General features: G+C 41.2%; 1 protein-coding gene across 2 annotated transcripts in view; it reads left to right on the top strand.

Moving 5' to 3' along the window:
* The window catches only part of LOC120917246 (alcohol dehydrogenase 1-like), a 37,445-nt gene that overhangs the window by 6,551 nt on the left and 10,101 nt on the right, over positions 1-20,793 (top strand). For both annotated transcript variants that reach the window (XM_040328401.1, XM_040328410.1), the window contains 5 exons: positions 3,163-3,304; positions 9,083-9,170; positions 10,675-10,894; positions 12,138-12,398; positions 15,730-15,865. In XM_040328401.1, the coding sequence (XP_040184335.1) occupies positions 3,163-3,304; positions 9,083-9,170; positions 10,675-10,894; positions 12,138-12,398; positions 15,730-15,865 (847 nt within the window). The remainder of the gene's footprint in view (positions 1-3,162; positions 3,305-9,082; positions 9,171-10,674; positions 10,895-12,137; positions 12,399-15,729; positions 15,866-20,793) is intronic.

Below are 20,793 nucleotides of genomic sequence, written 5' to 3'. Positions count from 1 at the left end.
GTCGGATCTAACCCAGATCCCGTCGTATCTTGGTTTGAGGATTCAAACCAAAGATACGGCGCAGGAAATTTGAAAGTACGCCGGCGTATCAGTAGATATGCCGGAGTACTCGCTCTGTGGATCTGCTCCAATGAGTTTATTGGACGAATGATCGTCCGTTTTTTTTCCATCATGCTAATCTCACGTCGAAACTGATGAGTTTACTAATGTCGCGAAAATTCTCGTACGGCAGAATAAAAATTCGGAAGTGATGTCATGTGTTGTAATGCAAACAACAAGCTGTACTCATTAAACGAAAATCGTACAATCTGGCATCGTATGAAAAAAAATTCTGTGCATATCCGATAGAATAATATCAGATGAACTGTCATGATCGGCTCTCAAATGCTCTGTACTAATGATCCGATTATCGTACGATCGATTCAAAAGCTGCATTTTTCATACGTTTTTCGGATTGTGGGTATGAGGCATAAGACTCAACAGTGGAAGCTGGGGTGTAGGACATGACAAAGTGCTTCGATCTCCTACTGCCTTCCTAATATTTCCTGAATCTTTCCTCCTTCTGCACTTAAACACTCCTCCCTTAAAAATAACAGAGAGCACCATCCGGTTTGGTACCCTTCCCTCTGCTACACAGCTCATTTTGCCGTTTTCTGTGTGTCTTTTGGTTTTTGGCCTTTGCCTCTCCTGGCACCCAGCCAGGACTCTTCCAAGACTCCCTATTGGTCAATATTACATGGAAGTCCCATTTGGAAAGCTTAAGAAATCAACAGGGGTTTTGAGAAAAGTGCAGCTTTAAAAAGAAAACCTGATATTATACAATAGGTTAAAAAAAAAGAGCACTAGTTACCATTGTATAGTTTATTCAGTAAAGCAATGTGCAGTGAAGGTGTGTGAAACGCATTTGCTGAACTTTTTGAGCTGGCGGCATTTTATGTCATGTTCTCGTTTTTAAATTAATTTTAATAAAATAATAATTTTATGCTGAAAGTGCCACCACTCCTTTCTTCATCAATGTGCAGTCAGTCCACCTAAGATACTTTGATGACACAGTTTGCTTGACAAATGCTTTTTTTGTAGAATAACTCTACAAAAAAACACTTTTAGAGCATGTAGCCCTGTACACACGGCCGGGAAACCCGTCAGGAAAAAACGTTGGTTTTCCCGATGGGATTCATGGCAGGCTTGCCGTGCATAGAGACGGCCATTCAAAAGAACCGCCGTTCTTATGAATGGCAAGAACGCAGTGAGTCATTGACTACGACGAGCCTGCGCTCGTCACATTCGATGCCGTCGCCGCCATCTTGTTACACCCCACAGTAAACTTGTATGCTACTGCGTATGCGTCGACCTCTTATCGAGCATGTGCGAGTTTAGCATGGAACAGGTAAGCATACAGACGACCGGTTTTCTCGGCAGGAAACACTCTGCCGTGAATCCCGACAGGAAAATAGAGCGCAAGTTCTCTATTTTTCCTGTCAGAAAAACTGCTAGGGAGCATACACACGGCTGGGATTCCCGGCCAAATGCTCTCCTGGCAGTTTTCCTGGATTATCTATTCACAGGGAGACTGAATAAAACAAATGATATCTAGTCCGGCGTGTGGAACTTTATTTTTTTTTGTTCCCATTGTGTTATATGTGGGGCTGGGAGAAGCCAAGATTGGAGTCAGCACCTGGTTCTGAGTAACTGGAGCATGAGTATCTTGAGTATTGAAACAGTGGCATCCTTTTAATAGGAAAAGCTGATGTTTTCTTGTAACTTTGGATTCTTAGATCTATAGATGCAATGATTATAGTGACATGAACTTTTCTGTCGTTCTCTGTTTCTATCTATATATATTGCACTCCCAAATCTTCACAGTTGAGTCAGAAAACGGTCCAGTGCTTTTTTTTGTTTGTTTTATTGAGGGATTCAAATTTGGATAGGGACTGGGAAATTAAGGGATGCCCACTTACCTTAAAATCAACTTCAGGGACAACTTCTACTATATACCGTCTATATACACTCCTTCTCTTCCTCCAACACTAACTTGCCTGCAGAACTCCAGCTCAAACACTCATGGTTAATCCAACAAAATGCAGTCATATTTTAAAGCAATAACCCTTTACAGGCAGGAACCTGATGCCCCCTTTAGGTGTGTAGCATACATCCCTGTGGCTACTGATCCTAGCACCACCTCTTCATGCACTGTCAACCTGCCTGGCTGCAGCTGTCCCTTTTACTAGCCCTCTTGGCTAATTTCTCCACAGTCCTCTCCAGACTAAAACACTCACCTGCCCACCTGGCTGACTCCTCAGGAGATCTCCCAGACATGCTGAACCTCTCCAGCTATCCTCTCATTGCTCCTGTGCCTCCATCTGACCCAGATTAAACCCAGGCCTGGCTCTCAGCCAAGCCAAATTTACCTACACTAACCATTAACTATGTACATCTAGCACACTTGAGGGTGCTACAAATACAGTTTCTATTTTAAACTAAATAGGTTGTTTTACAAGATGAAGGTTTACATATAGTTTAAAGCCGAGGTTCACCCAAAAGTGAACCTCCGCTTTTCGGAACACTCCCCCCTTCCGGTGTCACATTTGACACCTTTCAGGGGGGAGGGGGTGCATATACCTGTATAAAACAGGTATTTGCACCACTTCCTGGTATAGACTCCCACGGGAGTCCGGCCCCTCCGCGTCACTCCCCCCCCCGCTGTGTTCTGGGAAACACTCGGCTCCCAGAACACAACGGGGGCCAGTGGGAACCACGCAGCGCGACTCGCACATGCTCAGTAGGGAAACGGGCAGTGAAGCCGCAGCGCTTCACTTCCCCATTCCCTCACCGAGGATGGCAATGGGGGAAGCCGAAAGCCGAGCTGACGCTCGGCTTCGGCTGCCGACGTCGCAGGCGATCTGGACAGGTAAGTGTCCATTTTTAAAAAGTCAGCAGCTGCTGTATTTGTAGCTGTTGGCTTTTAAAAAATTTTTTGCAGGTGAACCACAGATTTAAGTTATAAAGTATGATGCATAAATGGTTTCTGAACAGTAAAATATTTCAATGCAATTTATACCATACAATGTAAATCCATATCTAAACATACTGTATGCTTATTTTGTAACCAAGCTTTGTTTAAAACCAACTTTTTTCTTTATTTTTGTTTTATAATATGTTTAGATGATAAGTACAGGAATATGTCGGACAGATGACCATGCAATCTGTGGTACATTTTCAGGGTTGGATTTTCCTATTATTTTGGGCCATGAAGGAGCTGGAATCATTGAAAGTGTTGGAAAAGGAGTAACTGGATTAAAACCAGGTATTTAGAAACATACGTTTGTTTACAGTTAAAAATGTGAAATTAAAATAACTATTATTTTACTATTATTTTTGTTATTATTCAGGATTTATATAGTGCCAACTTACAAAATAAGGGTGGCAGTACAGTTACAATACTACTCAGTACTGGAGGGTTCAGAGGACCCTGCTCCATGAGAGCTTACAGCCTCTAGGGACAAGCGATACAAAATATATTAATGGGATATTAATGAGGGATGAGTTGATGGAGACAGTAAAAATTCATTTTTAAAGTGGGATAGGCTTCCTTAAAGAGATACGTTTTCAAGGATTGCCTAAAGGTGGACAGGTTAGGAGATAATCGTATGTTTTGTGGTAGTGAGTTCCAGAGGAAATAACAGGCTTCAGAGGAATCATGGAGGCAAGCATGGGAAGAGGTGACAAGGGGACTAGAGAGAAGGGGATCAATCATATCAAAGGCTGTAGAAATGTTATAATAGTATGAGTATAGAGTAGATAGAGTAGTGGTGAATGTTTTTTGGCAGTTAGTAAGTTTTAGAAAGGCAGTTTCTGTGGAGTGTTGTAGGCAAAAAATAGATTAACAGGGGTTGGGACAGTGAGGAAGTGGCTCAGATTGTTGTAGAATAGGCATTCTAAAAGTTTGGAGGTAAGTGGGAGCAAGAGTTTTAAAATGTTTGGACAGGAAGGGTTTTTTAAGAGTTTTTTAAATATGGAGATGACCAGTGCATTCTTTAGAGGGGTGGGCAAGATTGATGAGCTGAACCCGCATTCAGAGGGTTCGGTGAATGTAACTAAATTTCAGGTGTCGAATCCAAACCACATTAAAGTCTTTGGGACCCGTATTTAAAAAAAATTGTCAGGGAGGAAGTGTAGAGTGAAACATTAACCACTTCCTGACCGGCGACCAGCCTCCGTCATTGTACTGCGACAGATCGGCATGTTCCTGTGAATCTCCGTCATTGTACGTCGGCTCGGGAACTCTAGTTTGTGACTAGCAGGGAAATAATCAACAGGTGGGGCGGACTCGATGTCTGCCGGCCACCCATGATCGTTCCCCGCAGTGACAGAACAGGATCTGCCTGTGTAAACAAGGCAAATCTCCGTTAAGACAGGGGAGATCACACAGATCCTGTCTTTCTGCTATGCAGGAAGACGGATCTGTGTGTTTCCCCAGGCAGCCCATCCCCCATGCACTTGGAACAGACCTGCAGGGAACACATTTAACCCCTTGATCACCTCTGATGTTAAGCCCTTCCCTGGCAGTGTCATTAGTACATTAACAGTGCATATTTTTAGCACTGATTACTGTTATAATGTCACTGGTTCCCAAAAAAGTGTAAAAATGTCAGTTATGCCCTGTACACATGATCGGACCTTTGTCTGACTTAATTCACATCGGAATTCAGACGGAATTCAATCGGAGGAAAAGAGAACATGTTCTCTATGTAATCTCCGATGGAATTTCTCCAATGGGGCATACACACGGTCGGAATTTCAAATGGAAAAAGTCTGTCTCACTTTTTCCATCAGATATTCAGATCGTGTGTACAAGGCCTTAGGTGTCCTATCTGTCTGGCGCGATGTCGCAGTCCTGCTAAAAATCGCAGATCACCGCCATTACTAGTAAAAAAATATAATAATAATAATAATCAAAATGACATAAATCTATTTCCTATTTTGTAGACGCTATAGCTTTTGTGCAGACAAATCAATATATGCTTATTCCGACTTTTTTTTAGCAAAAATATGTAGAAGAATATATATTTGCCTAAACTGAGGTAGAATTTGTTATATATATATTTTTTAGGGGGGATATTTATTATGGCAAAAAGTAAAAAATATTGCTTTTTTTTTCAAATTTTACACTCTTTTTTTGTTTATAGCGCAAAAAAAACCAAATGTGATCAAATACCACCAAAACAAAGCTCTATTTGTGGGGGAAAAAAGGACCTCAAATTTGTTTGGGTACACAGCATTGCACGACCGCGCATTAGTTAGTTAAAGCAACGCAGTGCCCTATCGCAAAAAAAGGCCTGGTCATTAAGGGGGAAATCTTCCGGTCCTTAAATGGTTAAAGAGAAGATACTGTATACAGCATGTGTAGTGTGTCACATCAAAAATTAGACTGGCTAAATTATGCTAAATATTGGGTGTGGCTTATAGGAGCATGGTTAAATAGAGTTGGAGCCTACATAATGTATGTACTGCACTCACAACATAGAATGCAGAGTAAAGAAATTAGGTCTATGTACTTACTACACATCACATTAAGTGCAGCAGTCAAGACAATGCAATTTACAACAGAGTGCACCATTTACATTGCAAGTCAGCAGCAGTAAAATATGCCGTATTGTCAGCTGTGTGCCCTGGAATCAGTGGTCCCTTGGAAAAAAACCCCCTTGATTAGTATGAGTAAAAATTCCCAGTGTTGCTTGTGGGGGAAAAATACCTGATGTAGTAGAAGGAAAAGATGCCCATATTTGGTGGTGAGTAAGGGAAAATATATCTGGAGTTAAAAATCAGTGGGAGGACAAAATATCTTAAGTTGGTATTTAGTGGGAAGAATTTTTTTCCAGTGTTTGTGTCTGTGGGAGAAGAATGCCCTGATGCCAGTGTTCAGTGGGGAGCAGGCAAAATACTTTGATGCATTGGTGTCAGGGGGGAATGGTAGGAGGCATTGGTGCTTAGTATGGGTTGAGGGAGCTTCACTGTTGCTCAGCAGGGGGTGGTAAAAAAAACTGTGCTAAGCAGAAGGTGGAGGAACAATAGGGCCAATGTGGGAAGGAGGGGACAATAGGGCTTAGCAGGGGGGACATTAGTGCTTACAGAAGTGTGGGGGGTGCAATAGTACCCAGCAGGAAAGTGGAAAAGAACAATATGGCCCAGTGGGGTTCGGTAAAAAACAATGGTGCCCAGTGGGAGTGAGGCGAAACAAACATGACCATGGAGGGTGGAACAATAATAGTGTCAGTGCACTGCATACTAGCACATTATATAGAAAATTGGAAAGAAACTGCGCTAAATACTAAAAAGAAAAAAGAAAAAAAAGCTGCAACGCAGTTACAGCCTGTTCAATCTGAGAGCTGCAATTACCATGTAAACAATAAGTACAAAAAACAGAATAAGAAAATATATAACCTCTTAACCATGTGAAACACGTGATAAAATCACAAAGCAATAAACATATCAACATTTTTTTTTACATAAATAATGCGTGATGGCATATGGTGTATATCACTAATATGCCAAAAACAGGAGATTGGTTGCCATTTTAGAGCACTCTTATACCAATCAATAGATGTGAGTCAGTGATAACATTAATAATGTGAGAATATAAACATCAAAATGAATAATAAAAACAAAATTAGACATTCAAATTGACCCACTAAAGCGAAAACAAAATTAAATTGGAAAACTATAGAATGTTATAACAAATAAAGTCCATAAATGTTTAACAAGTGAAATGCTAAACACCCGTGCTCTGTGCCAAATTACAGAATATGTTGAAAAACGTGTCCAGAGAAAAGTGATGCATCCTCCACCAAACAATGAATTGGCTCCTTACCAGATCGCCATGATCGCTTTTGACAGGGGATCATGAACAGCATATAATGGATTAACACTTCCAGCCATGCAGTTCAAACAGATCCGATCTTTAAATTGAGTCTCATCCAATAGTGATTGCAGGTCACCAGCATAAATGCCCACCATGTAAAAAACAACAACAGCTCCACATAGCGCATTAAATGAGTAGAAAATGTTATTAAAAAGTTGTATTGCACTTACAAGTATGCAGTAAAATAATGCCTCAATCCTGGTGTGCCGGCCGGTACACAAATTTACAGACACCCGTCCTACTGGGGGATTGTTTGGAGCTCTTGGGTGAGGACAATCGGCATGGGTTCCCCCTCCAAGAGCATACCAGGCCCTTGGGTCTGGTATGGATTTTAAGGAGAACTCCCTACGCCGAAAAAACGGCGTGGGGGTCCCCCCAAAATCCATACCAGACTCTTATCCGAGCATGCAGCCCGGTCGGTCAGGAAAGGGGGTGGGGGCAAGCAAGCGCCAATTTAATAAGTGCCAATAGTCGGAAGAGACCCCCGAAGTCGGAAGAAGACCCCAGGAGCTGCCTTATAAATTACTTTAAAAACCTGTCTAGTGTGTTTTTTTTTATTTACACTTTCTTCCCCAGGTGAATGGGTAGGGGTGCAATGTACCCCATACTCATTCACATAGGGTGGGGAGCCAGGATCTGGGGGCCCCCTTATTAAAGGGGGCTCCCCGGATTCCGAATAAGCCCCCCGCCCACAGACCGCGACAACCAACAGCCAGGGTTATCGGGAAGAGGCTCTTGTCCTCATCAACTTGGGGACAGGGAGCTTTGGGGTGGGGGGGCCACATGCGACATGAGCTCCCAATGTCGGAGCGTTTGTCGCACCAGTGTGAACCTAAATGATTCATTTGAAAAGTGATTCTTATGCCACGTAGACACGATTGGATTTTCCAAGGTTTTTCAGACGGAATTCCACTCAAGCTTGGCTTGTATACACACGGTCACACAAGTTCTCTGAACTTTCGTTTCGTCAAGAACGCGGTGATGTACAACACTATGATGAGCCGAGAAAATTAAGTTCAATGCTTCCGAGCATGCGTCTAATTGTTTCAGAGCATGCATTGGAACTTTGCGTGTCGGAATTGCTACAGACGATCGTATTTTTTTCCGTCTGAAAATTTGAGAACCAGCTCTTTTGTTGGCGGAAATTCCAACAGCAAAAGTCCGATGGAGCATATACACAGTCGGAATTTCCGTTCAAAAGCTCACATCAGACTTTTGCTGTCGGAATTTCAAATCGTGTGTACGGGGCATTACGGGTTTTAGGGGAAGTATAAAGATAGCAGTTCTTGTATCAAGCTTTGGAATAATGTTGTAGCCCTTGTTATCCTAAGCATCAGTAATAGTTAAGTTGCACAAGTGTTTGTCTGGAATGAAAGTGTCATATTTTTATCAACACTAAAGCTAAAGAGTGGTAAGTTCCCATTCAAAGTAAGAATAAGACTGTGCATGATCAACGTTTGTTTCCTCTCAAGTGAAGCATCCAGCAAGGCCAATATTGCCAAATGGGTTTCTACTGATCTTGCTTTAAAAGCAGCATATGAATTGGATAGATTATTTAAAAAAAAATCAAGCACCAAAAAATGAATATATGGCTAAACGTAGGCTGATCTATGGCTGTCAAGGCCAAAGGGCCAGTTCAGTCTGTTTAATCCTTGTCAAGTGCACCGTAGTTTTATAGATAGGCATAATAGTCCGAAGGACCGTTGTCATCGGTTAACCGATGAAGCTGACTGATGGTCTGATGTGCCTACACACCATCAGTTAAAAAACGATCGAGTCCAACGCGGTGATGTAAAACACATTGACGTGCAGAGAAAAATTAAGTTCAATGCTTCCAAGCATGCGTCGACTTGATTCTGAGCATGCGCAGGTTTTTAACTGATGCTTTTGCATACTAACCGTCGGTTTTGACCTATCGGTTAGGCATCCATCGGTTCAATTTTAAAGCAAGTTATAACATTTTTGACCTATGGGGCCCACACACGATTGGTTTGGACCGATGAAAAGGTCCTTCAGTCCAGTTTCATCGGTTTGGACCGACCGTGTGTATAGGGCTTTAGATCTAACAAACTTGATTTGGTACATTAACATGTATATAAAGTTAATAGTACTGTTTATAAATTTGAGCTGAATGTACACATGTATATTTGTTATTGTTTTTAGGAGATAAAGTTATTCCACTTTGCCTTCCTCAATGTGGAAAGTGCAGCTCTTGTCTCAATCCAAAGAGCAATTATTGCTTTAAATCACAGTAAGTATTCAATAAATAGAAAACGTTTTCTTTCGAAATGTCAGGGTTTTTTCTATTTTAAAATATAAAATATGAAATTGCCTGGTTCTCAGAGGAACTCAATATCACAGGATCACATCAATGTTTACCAGTCTCAGGGCAGGAAAACTGGTTTTGTAAGACACAGAAACCCGAGTTTGCTTTTCCCATATTGCAAGGACACATTTAAAGCGGAGTTCCGGCCACAATTTCACTTTTTAAATATAAATACCCCTGTAATACACAAGCTTAATGTATTCTAGTAAAGTTAGTCTGTAAACTAAGGTCCGTTTTGTTAGGTTGTTACAGCATTTAGACACTTTATAAAATAGAAATTGACTGGGGCCATCTTAAGTGTGGGCATCATGAAGCCAGACTGTATGACTTCCTGGATTTCAGCCTTTCAGGTCTCGCACATGCTCAGTGCTGCACAAGCAGTGTCAGATCAGGTTTTAGCACCTGTGCTGTCCAAGTCACATGATTCTTTGAGACTGGGGAGTGCACAGACTCCTGGAAAGTTACACCCACTACATTCCCAGGAGTCTGTGCGGTGTAGGTTAGGAAGCATTAAGCACCTAGGTGCAGGAAGTGGGAAGATTAACTATTCTGCCTAGCAACAACACTTTGAAGGCATCTAAAAAAAAAAAAAAATTCGTAAAGGACTAATGACATTTTTTTTAAAACTACTGATGTAATGTTGTATTTATTGGTGGAACTCCACTTTAATTCAGTTGACAATGTGTTATAATTGTGCTCAAACACCACCCATATAAAGAGGAATCCTTTTTTAAATTAAAACTGGTTCAGACAATATGTAGGCTGTTTATGGGAAAGACAATTACATATCCTCTTCTCTTTGCAAGGCATTAACAAACTAACCTGTTTTATGGCAGAGAAAATCAATTTCGGACTCGCTATTTACTCAGATAGCCTAGACAGGACACTTTTTGTAATATGTCAGTTTGTGGTATTGTTCAAGACTAATAAACTAAGAGAAAAGCCAAAAATTACACCAGGGAACCCCGCTGACAGCTGATGACTCATCGGTTGTTAAGGAGCGGGCAGCCGCTGTGTCCTTAACAACCATGATGTTCCTTAACAGCGTCTATTTATTAATGTAAATAAATACGCTGGCTATTGCCAGGCTGTAAATTACAGCATGTTTCCACTACTAAAATATCACAAGACTTCATAAAATAACTCACACTGTATTTTAGTAGCTTTTTTTGTGCATGCCAAAAAACGCTGAGCGGTATTTTACCGCATTTTTTAGGGGGAAACATACCACTTTGTGAATGGAGCCCATTGATATCTATAAAAAGGTATCCCAGGTTTTATCAATAACTAAAAAGAGTTACGCTTTAACTATCAAGAAGATTAACAAGGGCTTAGATTATTCGGTTGCTATAGCATTAAACCTCTTTAAACAATGGCATGTCAATGACATTTTTTATGATCCACTGTTTTCTTTTAATTTTAAAAATAGCTTTTCTGAATCACAAAATGTAATGCTTGACAAGACATCAAGGTTTTCATGCAAGGGAAATGTTGTATATCATTTTCTGTGGACCAGCACCTTTTCCGAATATGTTGTGACGCCTGCTCAGTCAGTTGCAAAGATTGATGATGGAGCACCCATGGATAAGGCCTGTCTTTTTGGATGTGGCTTTCCTACTGGATATGGATCTGCTGTCAATACTGCCAAAGTAAATCTATTAATGTTTAGATTTGTTTGATTTAACGCAATTGTAAACCTCATTTAATGCATGTATGCCTATGAAAGTGTCCAGACATTGCTAGCATAGTAAATATTTCCTACATAAACAAAGAGCACACAGAACACAGCAAACAGTGCTAATGAAAATTCAACAGGGATCCCCTAGGGACGAATCCATAGTGTAATTTTCATATTCCTTCAATGCCAATGTCTAAACTGTCCTAAATCAAAGTATACCGTATATCTCATCAGTTGTGTGAATAAGGTATATTTTTATTGATCAATACTTTTGATGATTGGTATCGTATCATTTTTATGTTGGGCACATGACTGTGAGAATTTTGCAGCTTCTGGAACAGGTGGTCAGAAGAGTGTAAGAATATGCTGCAGAAGGGGAATAAGAAATTAGTGTTAGGTTAATGTTGACATCAGGGGATTTATCTTAAAGGGGTGTTCCAGGCTTTTTTTTATGTTTATTAAAAGTCAGCAGCTACAAAACGTGTAGCTGCTGGCTTTTAATAAACATACACTTACCTTACACTGGCGCCTCCACTGCAACTGTGGGCACCCGGCCGTGACAGCTTTCGGCTTCACAGCCGGGCACCCACTACGCATGCGCGAACGGCGCAGCGCTCCCTGATTTTTACAGGCGATCGCCTGGGACCTGTCACGTGTCCCAGGTGATCGCCTACAGGGAGGGGCCACTAAAAGGCGATATGACGTATCGCCTTAGTGGTCCCTGGGCGGAAGGAGGAAGTGGGACAGGAAGTCCCACTCCTCCTGAAGCCCCCACTCCCCCCCCCCAAGAAAATTACATGCCAAATGTAGCATGTAAAGGGGCAAGGAGTGGATTAAGCGGAAGTTCCACTTTTGGGTGGAACTCCGCTTTAACTTCTAATTTTAACGTTGCCATTAGGTGTCAGGAGGTTAGTGTTGCGCAACTTTTAAGGTCGGGTTAAGTATTCTGGCTGAAGGGCTAGTGCTAGGGCTTGGAAAAGGGTTACTGTAAGTGTTGCATGGGAGATTAGAAATTAAGGGATTCCTTCCAGTTAAGGTTAGGTTTTGTTCAGGTGTTGGGAATTTAGGGCGCAGAGAAATATAATACCAATGAAATTCCAATTTCATCAAATAACTAAACAGACACTTCAATGGCATAGTATAAAACACTGAACTTATTTTTGTCTGGACAGCTTACACAAACGGAAACGTTGAACTTTTTGTTTACTAAACAGGTGGAGCCTGGTACTACTTGTGCTGTATTTGGATTGGGTGGCATTGGGCTGTCCGCCATAATTGGATGTAAAGTTTCTGGAGCATCAAGAATTATTGCTATTGATATAAACAGCAGCAAGTTTGAAAAGGCAAAGCTGTTTGGAGCCACTGACTGCATCAATCCCAATGATTATGCAAAGCCGATTCAGGAGGTGATCATGGAAATGACAGGAGATGGAGTACATTATTCCTTTGAATGTATTGGCAATACAAATATTATTGTAAGTAGTTTTAAATGTGATTTGCCTTTAATCAAAGGTCCACTGGGAAAATTACAGATGAAATTATATTTTCAGCTCCCGTATTACCGCTGATAGGAATCCTTATTCTGCTTTGATCGAGAGAACAAAGCATACCCGGATTATACTATTGTTCCTTGTGGATGGGAGGCTATCTGCTGGTGCTGGTGTATGCTACGAATCCCGACCATGCTGATCAGACAAGAGCGTACATCCGCCTATAGCCGATAATGTCCTTGCAGAGCGAACATATCCCCTCTAGACGATCGTCTGTGCTAATACACAGAGGCCCTTCGTCGGCAGATATATCCCCACTCTGCAAACGTCTCTCTCCAACCTCAAGACGTTTTCCACTACCAGACGGGACTCAACCAGCATCAGTCTGCCCCAGTCAGCTCTTTAGAGCGGGTTGCGGGAGAACTAACACAGGGTGACACTATGACAATACATATTAAATACATCTTCATAAAATATCCACAACACTCTTTGCAGTCATTCACTCTTTAGATCAAATCAGTTACAATTTGGTTTATGATCGTTTGGTATGCATTACTGCAGACTAAACTGCTTTACTGTAAACAAATACAACAGGGTTTGACAAATTTGCTTGGAATCTAGGAGCCAGCTAAAAAAGTTAGGAGCCAGATATGCGCACCTTCCCACCAAGCTTGCGTGCAAAAGCGAACGTATACGTGAGTAGCGCCGGAATATGAAAGCGGGGGTTCAAACTACACATGCGAGGTATCGCCGCGATTGGTAGAGCGAGAGAAATAATTCTAGCCCTAGACCTCCTCTGTAACTCAAAACATGCAACCTGTAGAATTTTTTAAATGTCACCTATGGAGATTTTAAAGGGTAAAAGTTTGTTGCCATTCCACGAGCGGACACAATTTTTAAGCGTGACATGTTGGGTATCAATTTACTTGGCGTAACATTATCTTTCACAATATAAAAAAAAAATTGGGCTAACTTTACTGTTGTCTTATTTTTTCATTAAAAAAGTGTATTTTTCCCCCAAAAAGTGCACTTGTAAGACCGTTGCACAAATACGGTGTGACAGAAAGTATTGCAACGACCGCCATTTTATTCTCTACGGTGTTAGAATAAAAAATATATATAATGTTTGGGAGTTCTAATTAGAAGGAAGGAGATGACAGTGAAAACACAGGGGAAGCTCCATTAATCTTGCCATGCCAAAGGCCACCACAAGATGGCGCCAGATCACAGAAGGAAGCATAGGTCTGCAGAAGGCCGCAAAGCCGCGGCGGGGGAGGTGGGGGCACACGGAGACACAGGATAGGGTCTCCGTGCGCCACCACCTCCCCCGCGAGCGATCGCGTCGGGCCGCGCAGGCCGGTAATTGAGGCCGCGGCTTTGCGGCCTTCTACAAGCCTATGCTTCCTTCCCCAGGCTCCAGGTCGCTAATTTTAGTCGCAATTGCGACCTGGCGCCCGTATTTCGTCGAGCCCTGAAATACAAAATATAAATGTTTAAGGTAGCAGTACATACAGCAGGGATATGCAATTAGCGGACCTCCAGCTGTTGCAAAACTACAAGTCCCATCATGCCTCTGCCTCTGGGTGTCATGCTTGTGGCTGTCAGAATCTTGCTATGCCTCATGGGAGTTGTAGTTCTGCAACAGCTGGAGGACCGCTAATTGCATATCCCTGACATACAGAATACTCATTATTTTTGTGTCAGGGAACTTTTGGAGCTCCATGAGCCTGAGCATGGTGGGTGGTGTGGTGCAAACTGTGAGAATAAAGCCTCGTACACACGATCGGACATCAAACAAACTTTCCCTTGGATTTTTGTTCGAAGGGAGTTGTTCGTTCACACCCATAGCATACACACGCTCTGACTTTTTCGGCAACAAACACGAACGTAGTGACGTTTCAACGTACTGATGAGAGTTTAAATGAGGAAGTTCAATTCTCCAGCGTCACCCTATGGGCTCCTACTGCTAATCGAGAGTTAGTAGAGGTTTCGTCTGTGTGCATTCGCGATTTTCAGTTCCGTGCAATTTTGTTCATTTCTGAACGTCTGTTCGTCAAGCACACATGTTGCGCAATGGGGTTGTGCTAACTTGACCCACAAAAAAATATATAAAAATATGTTTGATTCATATAAGCAAAATACACTAATCCAAAGTAAAGACACTTGTTTTTACTCTGTCAGTATCACCAGCAAAGCAGCTTTTAGTATTATCACATTATAAAGAAGAAGAGAATGTGCACTGCTTTTCTTGATTTCAGAACTTGACGCATCACAAAAGTGCTCTTTCAAATAAGAAAGCTAGTTTTACCAGACAGAACGCTTCCGGCTGGTCTTTGCTTCTGAGAATGCGCGTTTGTACTTTGTACAAAAGTCCAATTGCTTTCTGTACACATGGTCTGACTAGGCACCATCGGACTCTAGTTGACATAAAGTTTGTCCGTTCGCAGACCGAACTTTTTGTCCAATGAAACCCGAAAAAGTTTGTCCGATGGAGCGGTCGGAGTATTTTCAAAACTTGCTCATTTTGAAGTTTGCTGGCAAAAACTCAGACCGTGTGTATGGGCCTTAATAAGGACAAACCAAGGTAATCATAACATCATTACTAGTAATACATGGGCTGCAAAAAAGCAATCTTTACAGCAATTTTACAATACCTGGGCAAAAAATGGGCAATTGTTACAATATGCAGGCAATAAGTGGTTAATTGGTATATTACATATTATATTACATATTACATATTACATGAAAAATACATGTGCAACAAGTAGCAAATTGTAACAAAATGCAGGCAACAGATAAACAATATTTGCAGTATAGGGCCAATATGTACTACTATATGCTGCCAACAAATGTGTTTACAATCAATGAGCACCAACAATAAATCTGTACAACGCACAGGGGTTGACAATAACAGTAACAAAAAAAATGGAGCCCTGCCTGCCCTCCTTCTTCTTTCCTTACTAAAGGCTTGCAATGTGCATCCATCTGCAGTTACTAGAGGTAATGCTGGAGAACAGAGAACAATATTTTGACATTAGCATGACTCTGTATATCAGTAAGCTTCATGACAATGTTGTATAGCCTGTTGGGCATTTTCTGCAAATTCACATAGTTTTCCTGTATCACTTCAGAGAAAGGTGGATTCATTCTTGAAGGGTATAGCAATGCAAGCTACTATCCAAATTTAAAGGCTGATTATATAACCAAATTAAAATAATTCCTCACCTATATTGTTTAATGTAAATTATAGGTATTTGAATATTAGTTCAAAGTTATACTAATCTTCATTATGATTTTCTTTATCCTCTTATACTAGGTAGCAGCACTGGAGTGTACTCATCCAGGATATGGGACTAGTGTGGTTATAGGTGAAGCTCCCCCAAATACAAACATCACATTTGATCCTCTTCTGCTTCTCACAGGGCGCACATGGAAAGGCAGCTTCATTGGAGGTACAATTTACGATAAACCATTGATGAAATTAGCTATTTTCAGATGTTTTGCACTTTGCACTTTGTAAAATGACAAGCATAACAAGAAGCCATATTTGTGACTAGAGATAGGCTGAACACCCCCTGTTCAGTTCTCAGCAGAACTTCCGAACTGGGGAAAAGTTCTAACCCGAACGGCGAACCCCATTGAAATCTATGGTAGCCGAACAGGAAAAAACAAAAGTGCCCATTTTGAAGGTTTATATGCAGAAAGTTGACCATAAAAGGGGTCTGGGTACTGCCCTGGGGGACAAATATCAATGCACATTTTTTTTTTTTTTTAACAATAATTTTTTCAGGAGCAGTGATTTTAATAATGCTTAAAATACAACAATTAAAATTCCTTTAAATATAGTGCCTGATGGGTTCCCCTTAGTCTGCCTGTAAAGTGGTGCATCTATAGCATGTATAGAACATACTGCAGCAAAAATTACATCTCTAAAAAAAAAAAAAGAATGAAATTACATTTAAATTCCTGGAAATACAATACCATTGCTGGCAATAGAAAAATGTTAAAAAAAACTGTATGGGGTCCCCCCCCAAAATCCATACCAGACCCTTATCCGAGCAAGCAGCCTGGCAGGTCAGGAAATGGAGGGGATGAGTGAGTACCCCCAACACCCCAAAGCAGCTTGTCCCCATGTTGATGGGACAAGGGTCTCTTCCCCACAACCCTAGGTGGTGGGTGTGGGAGTTTGTGGGCAGGGGACTTATGGGAATCTGGAAGCCCCCTTTAACAAGGGAGCCCCCAGATCCCACCCCCCCATATGAATGTGGATGGGGTACATAGTACCCCTACCCATTCACCAATAATGTGTCAAAAAGTAATAAAAACACAGAGACAGTTTTTGACAATTCCTTTTTTTAAAAATAAATAAACAGTGTCCCCCCCGATGTTAATTCATTGTCTATCGCTCTGACTAACACACCTGAAAAAATAAAAATAAAAAAAAACCTCCCGCCATCCATTAAGGCCGAGCTCCTACTGCAGGCTCTGCCGTTTGACAGTTCTTATATAAGTGAAGGGCCACCTGGTGATGTCACAGGGGGGCGGTGCCACTGGGTGGGGCCATGCTGATTTTTTTTATATTTATATCAGCTGTCAGCAGGGAAGCCCATTGACAGCTACTGACTCATCGGTTGTTAAGGACGTCGCAGCCAGCTTCCCAGTCCCGTTTCTTAACAACCAGCGTTTACTGTGCCCTAATTGGGTAAAGCTTTGCACATGGTGCAGAATGTGCTGTGCAGTGCATTGCAGGGCATTCGGCGAGGCGAATACCCGCCTAACACTCTGCAAATTTGGGTGATCATCCAACAATGCGAACAGCCAATGTTCAGCCTGAACTGATGCTTGGCCTGATCTATTCACCCAACTCTATCGTCTGCTCCCTCTCATCGGGAGCAGTGATCAGTGTCGTATCACAGTAAGCCCCTGCCCCCACACAGTTGGAATCACTCCCTAAGACACACTTAACCCCTTCCTAGCCCCCCAGTGGTTAACCTCTTCCCTGCCAGTCACATTTATACAGTAATCAGTGATTTTTTATAGAAGCTGTATAAATGTGAATGGTCCCAAAATAGCATCAAAAGTGTCCGATGTGTCAGCCATAATGTCACAGTCACGATAAAAATCACTACTCACAGCCATTACTAGTAGAAAAAATATTAATAAAAATGCTATAAAACTATAAACGCTTATTGCGATTTTTTTTACCAAAAAATATGTAGAAGAATACGTATCGGCCTAAACTGAGGGAAAAACAAATGTTATATATATTTTTTGTGGATATTTATTATAGCAAAAAGTAAAAAATATGTTTTTTTTTCAAAATTAGCTCTCTTTTTGTTTGGGAGCCACGTCGCACGACCGTGCAATTGTCAATTAAAGTGACGCAGTGCCGAATCGCAAAAAGTGGCCGGTCATTTGGCAGCCAAATCCTCCGGGGCTGAAGTGGTTAAGATTCATTACTGCAAAAGGAGAGAATAGTGGGATTATGACGGTGCTAAAAAAATAAATAAAAAATAGTAACATAACCATGATTTTAATTGTTTATTTAAAATATCATGAATTATAAAGATCACATGGCAAACCAGTTACTAAAAACATATGTTGTGTTACAAACAGGTAGTATTTTTCTGGGTCGCTGGAAGTCCCAATATGAAATATGCTGACGGTCAAGTGAGATGTTATTTCCCAATATATTTCACAATAAATGGCTACAGGGGTTACACAATAACCAGAAAGTAGGCAACCAGCTCTATTGGAATAGAGAGTAACAAAATATAAATCAGACATACATCTATATATGAACATTGGCATATAGCATATTGACATCATATAGATAAGGACAAAAAAGATGAACTGTCGCCCCAAATAGGAACCACCTTAATCCTGCCAGAAATGAGGAACCAAAGCAGAACTCCAGCACAATGGCCGTAGAGCCCTGGTCCAATCTTGAGCTGTTAAATTGGGCCCAAAGCTCAGTCGCAGGGAGAAAAAAAAATCATTACTAATTCATATATTGCAATTATCTTAGTACTTTGGTTGCAGAGCCCAGTCTACTTCTGTCTTGTAGATATTGAAAATGCTCTTTTCATGTGGACTGCTGAATTTTTTTTCAGAATTGGTCCTGTTGGTCAATCAGTCTAGGTTTGTCTCATTGATCACTCCGAAGCCTCGTACACATGCTCGGTTTACTCGGCAATAACCAGCAAGAAAACTGCTGGCAGAGCTTTCTTGCCAAGTATACTGAGCGTGTGTACAAGGCTTTCAGGTTTCTCGACAAGAAAACTGCCCAGAATCTAGACGAGAAAAATAGAGAACATGTCGTGAGATTCTCTGCAGTTTTCCTGCCAGGAAACCAGAGAGTGTGTACACTTACCTGGTCGCCGTGGAAACCCGCGCATGCTCAAAATGACTTTGACGCATGCGCGATAGCTTCCACTGTATAGGTAGGGTGAAGCAAGATGGCGGCGACAGCATCGAATGTGACGAGCGCATGCTCGTCGTACGCGATTACGTCACTGCGTTCTTGCCTTTCAAGAGAACCTTTCGGTTCTTTTGAAAGGTCTGTCTGTACACTCGGGCGGCAAGAGATTCTTGCCAAGAATCTCGTCGGGAAAATGACAGTTTTTTCCTGACGAGATTCTTGTCCGTGTGTACGAGGCTTGACTCTCTCAGAAGTGGACTGAAAACTCATGGGGCCCCTGGGCAATAGGAGATCATGTCCCTCCTCTATGTCTCCAGCCCACACTCAAGCCACACCTACACAAAGCCCATACTACATATTGCACTGCACACATTACATGCGTTCATCACAGATCTTCTCTACACTTTGTTAAAAATAAATGTTTGAACAGTTAAGAAAAAAAAATCTTAAATTAAAGAAAGTGCAATAGTACGTATCCAAAATATACCAAAAGTGTGATCCATACGATACAGTATTAAAAATCTGAACACAATTAAAAGCTAATTAGAAACAAAATAAATATTATTAAATATTAAATTGCAGATTTTCAGAGTCCAATGCACACTGGGCTTAAAAAAAACGTAGGCTTCCTTGGCAGAAAACACATTTACAGAACCATTTTTGTACAGGAGTTTAGGAGCATTTAGCGTTTTTTTCGACCAGAAAAATCTCAAACGCAAACCAGATGTTTTTTTTTTTTTGCCTGTAAACGCTGAGCTAAATATATACCTCTAAAAATGTCCTAATGTGCATGGACACATAAGATAACGTTAGTTCAGCTACTGCTACAGACAAAACAGAAAACTCCCGTAGAAGCAGCATTTTTTTTAAGCCCACTGTGCATGGACCCTAAAAGAGAACAACATAAAACACAATAAATAAAATGGACAAATCCTTTGCTGAGCAAGCAGACTCCTAGTGGAGTCCACCCAGTGTTAAAGGGGCCAATTTTGCCTGGTTTAGACTAGAAAACTCACTTGCTTTATAGAGGGGTTGTAGGGACTGCAGCACACGTCAAAGAGGCGTTTATGGTAAAAGGTCCACAGAGCATTTGAGCTGACTCCCATACACTATTTATTTTGAATGTGAAAAAATTTACTGCGCCTATTATCCAATATACAAATATCCAGTGGCGTAATATATAACAATAAAATCTTCATATACAGTGACTAAACAAAACTTTCATATGTGTCCAACTTTTCTTCTATAGATTATACAATCCTTACATTCTGTTTTTCTTCACCCTTGTGGGTCTTAAATGGCATAAAGTGAATCCCACCATCGTTCACCTTCATTTTAGACCTGTCTCCATGTCTAAAAAACCTTCCCCTGCTGGGGTTCAAATTCCACCTCATCAGATACTCAAATCCTTTCTGTCCTCCTTCTCCTCTCCCTGGATCCAATTATACTTGCGGGACTCTTATGCTTTGGGATCCTCCATTCCTCAATCAAACAAATGCTCCCAATAGTGTAGTATGCAGTAAGTATTAAATCCACACAATAGCACACGTACATTAAAAAGGCAGTCTATAGCTTCCACATAACATTCCAACGGAGCGGCGGCTCCCATCCCATTCGCTCCACTTGGCCTCCACAGTGCTACATCACCTGACTCCACCCAATACATCACACCCACGTGACTTTCTCAGGGGTCCTTTTTTCACATTCATTTACTGTCAATTTTGGGAACACATTTTTGGTGATTTATCAGCCTGTTTATTTGTTTATTTGTCGTTTTGCACAGTATAGTGTGTGGGATAAAACACCATTTTTTTTTGTTTACTCTATTTATTTTGTGGATATATAGCTTGGTATGAGACTGAATGCTAGTGATGGTCAACTGATGAGCTTTTGGGTACTCCACCTGCACTGCAGCCCTTGGCAAAGAGTTGTGCACATTATTTTGTGCTGAACATACTA

This window comes from Rana temporaria, chromosome 1, assembly GCF_905171775.1.
Source record: "Rana temporaria chromosome 1, aRanTem1.1, whole genome shotgun sequence".
In the NCBI taxonomy this organism is placed as follows: Eukaryota; Metazoa; Chordata; class Amphibia; order Anura; family Ranidae; genus Rana; species Rana temporaria.
This window is presented reverse-complemented; position numbering and strand designations above follow the sequence as displayed.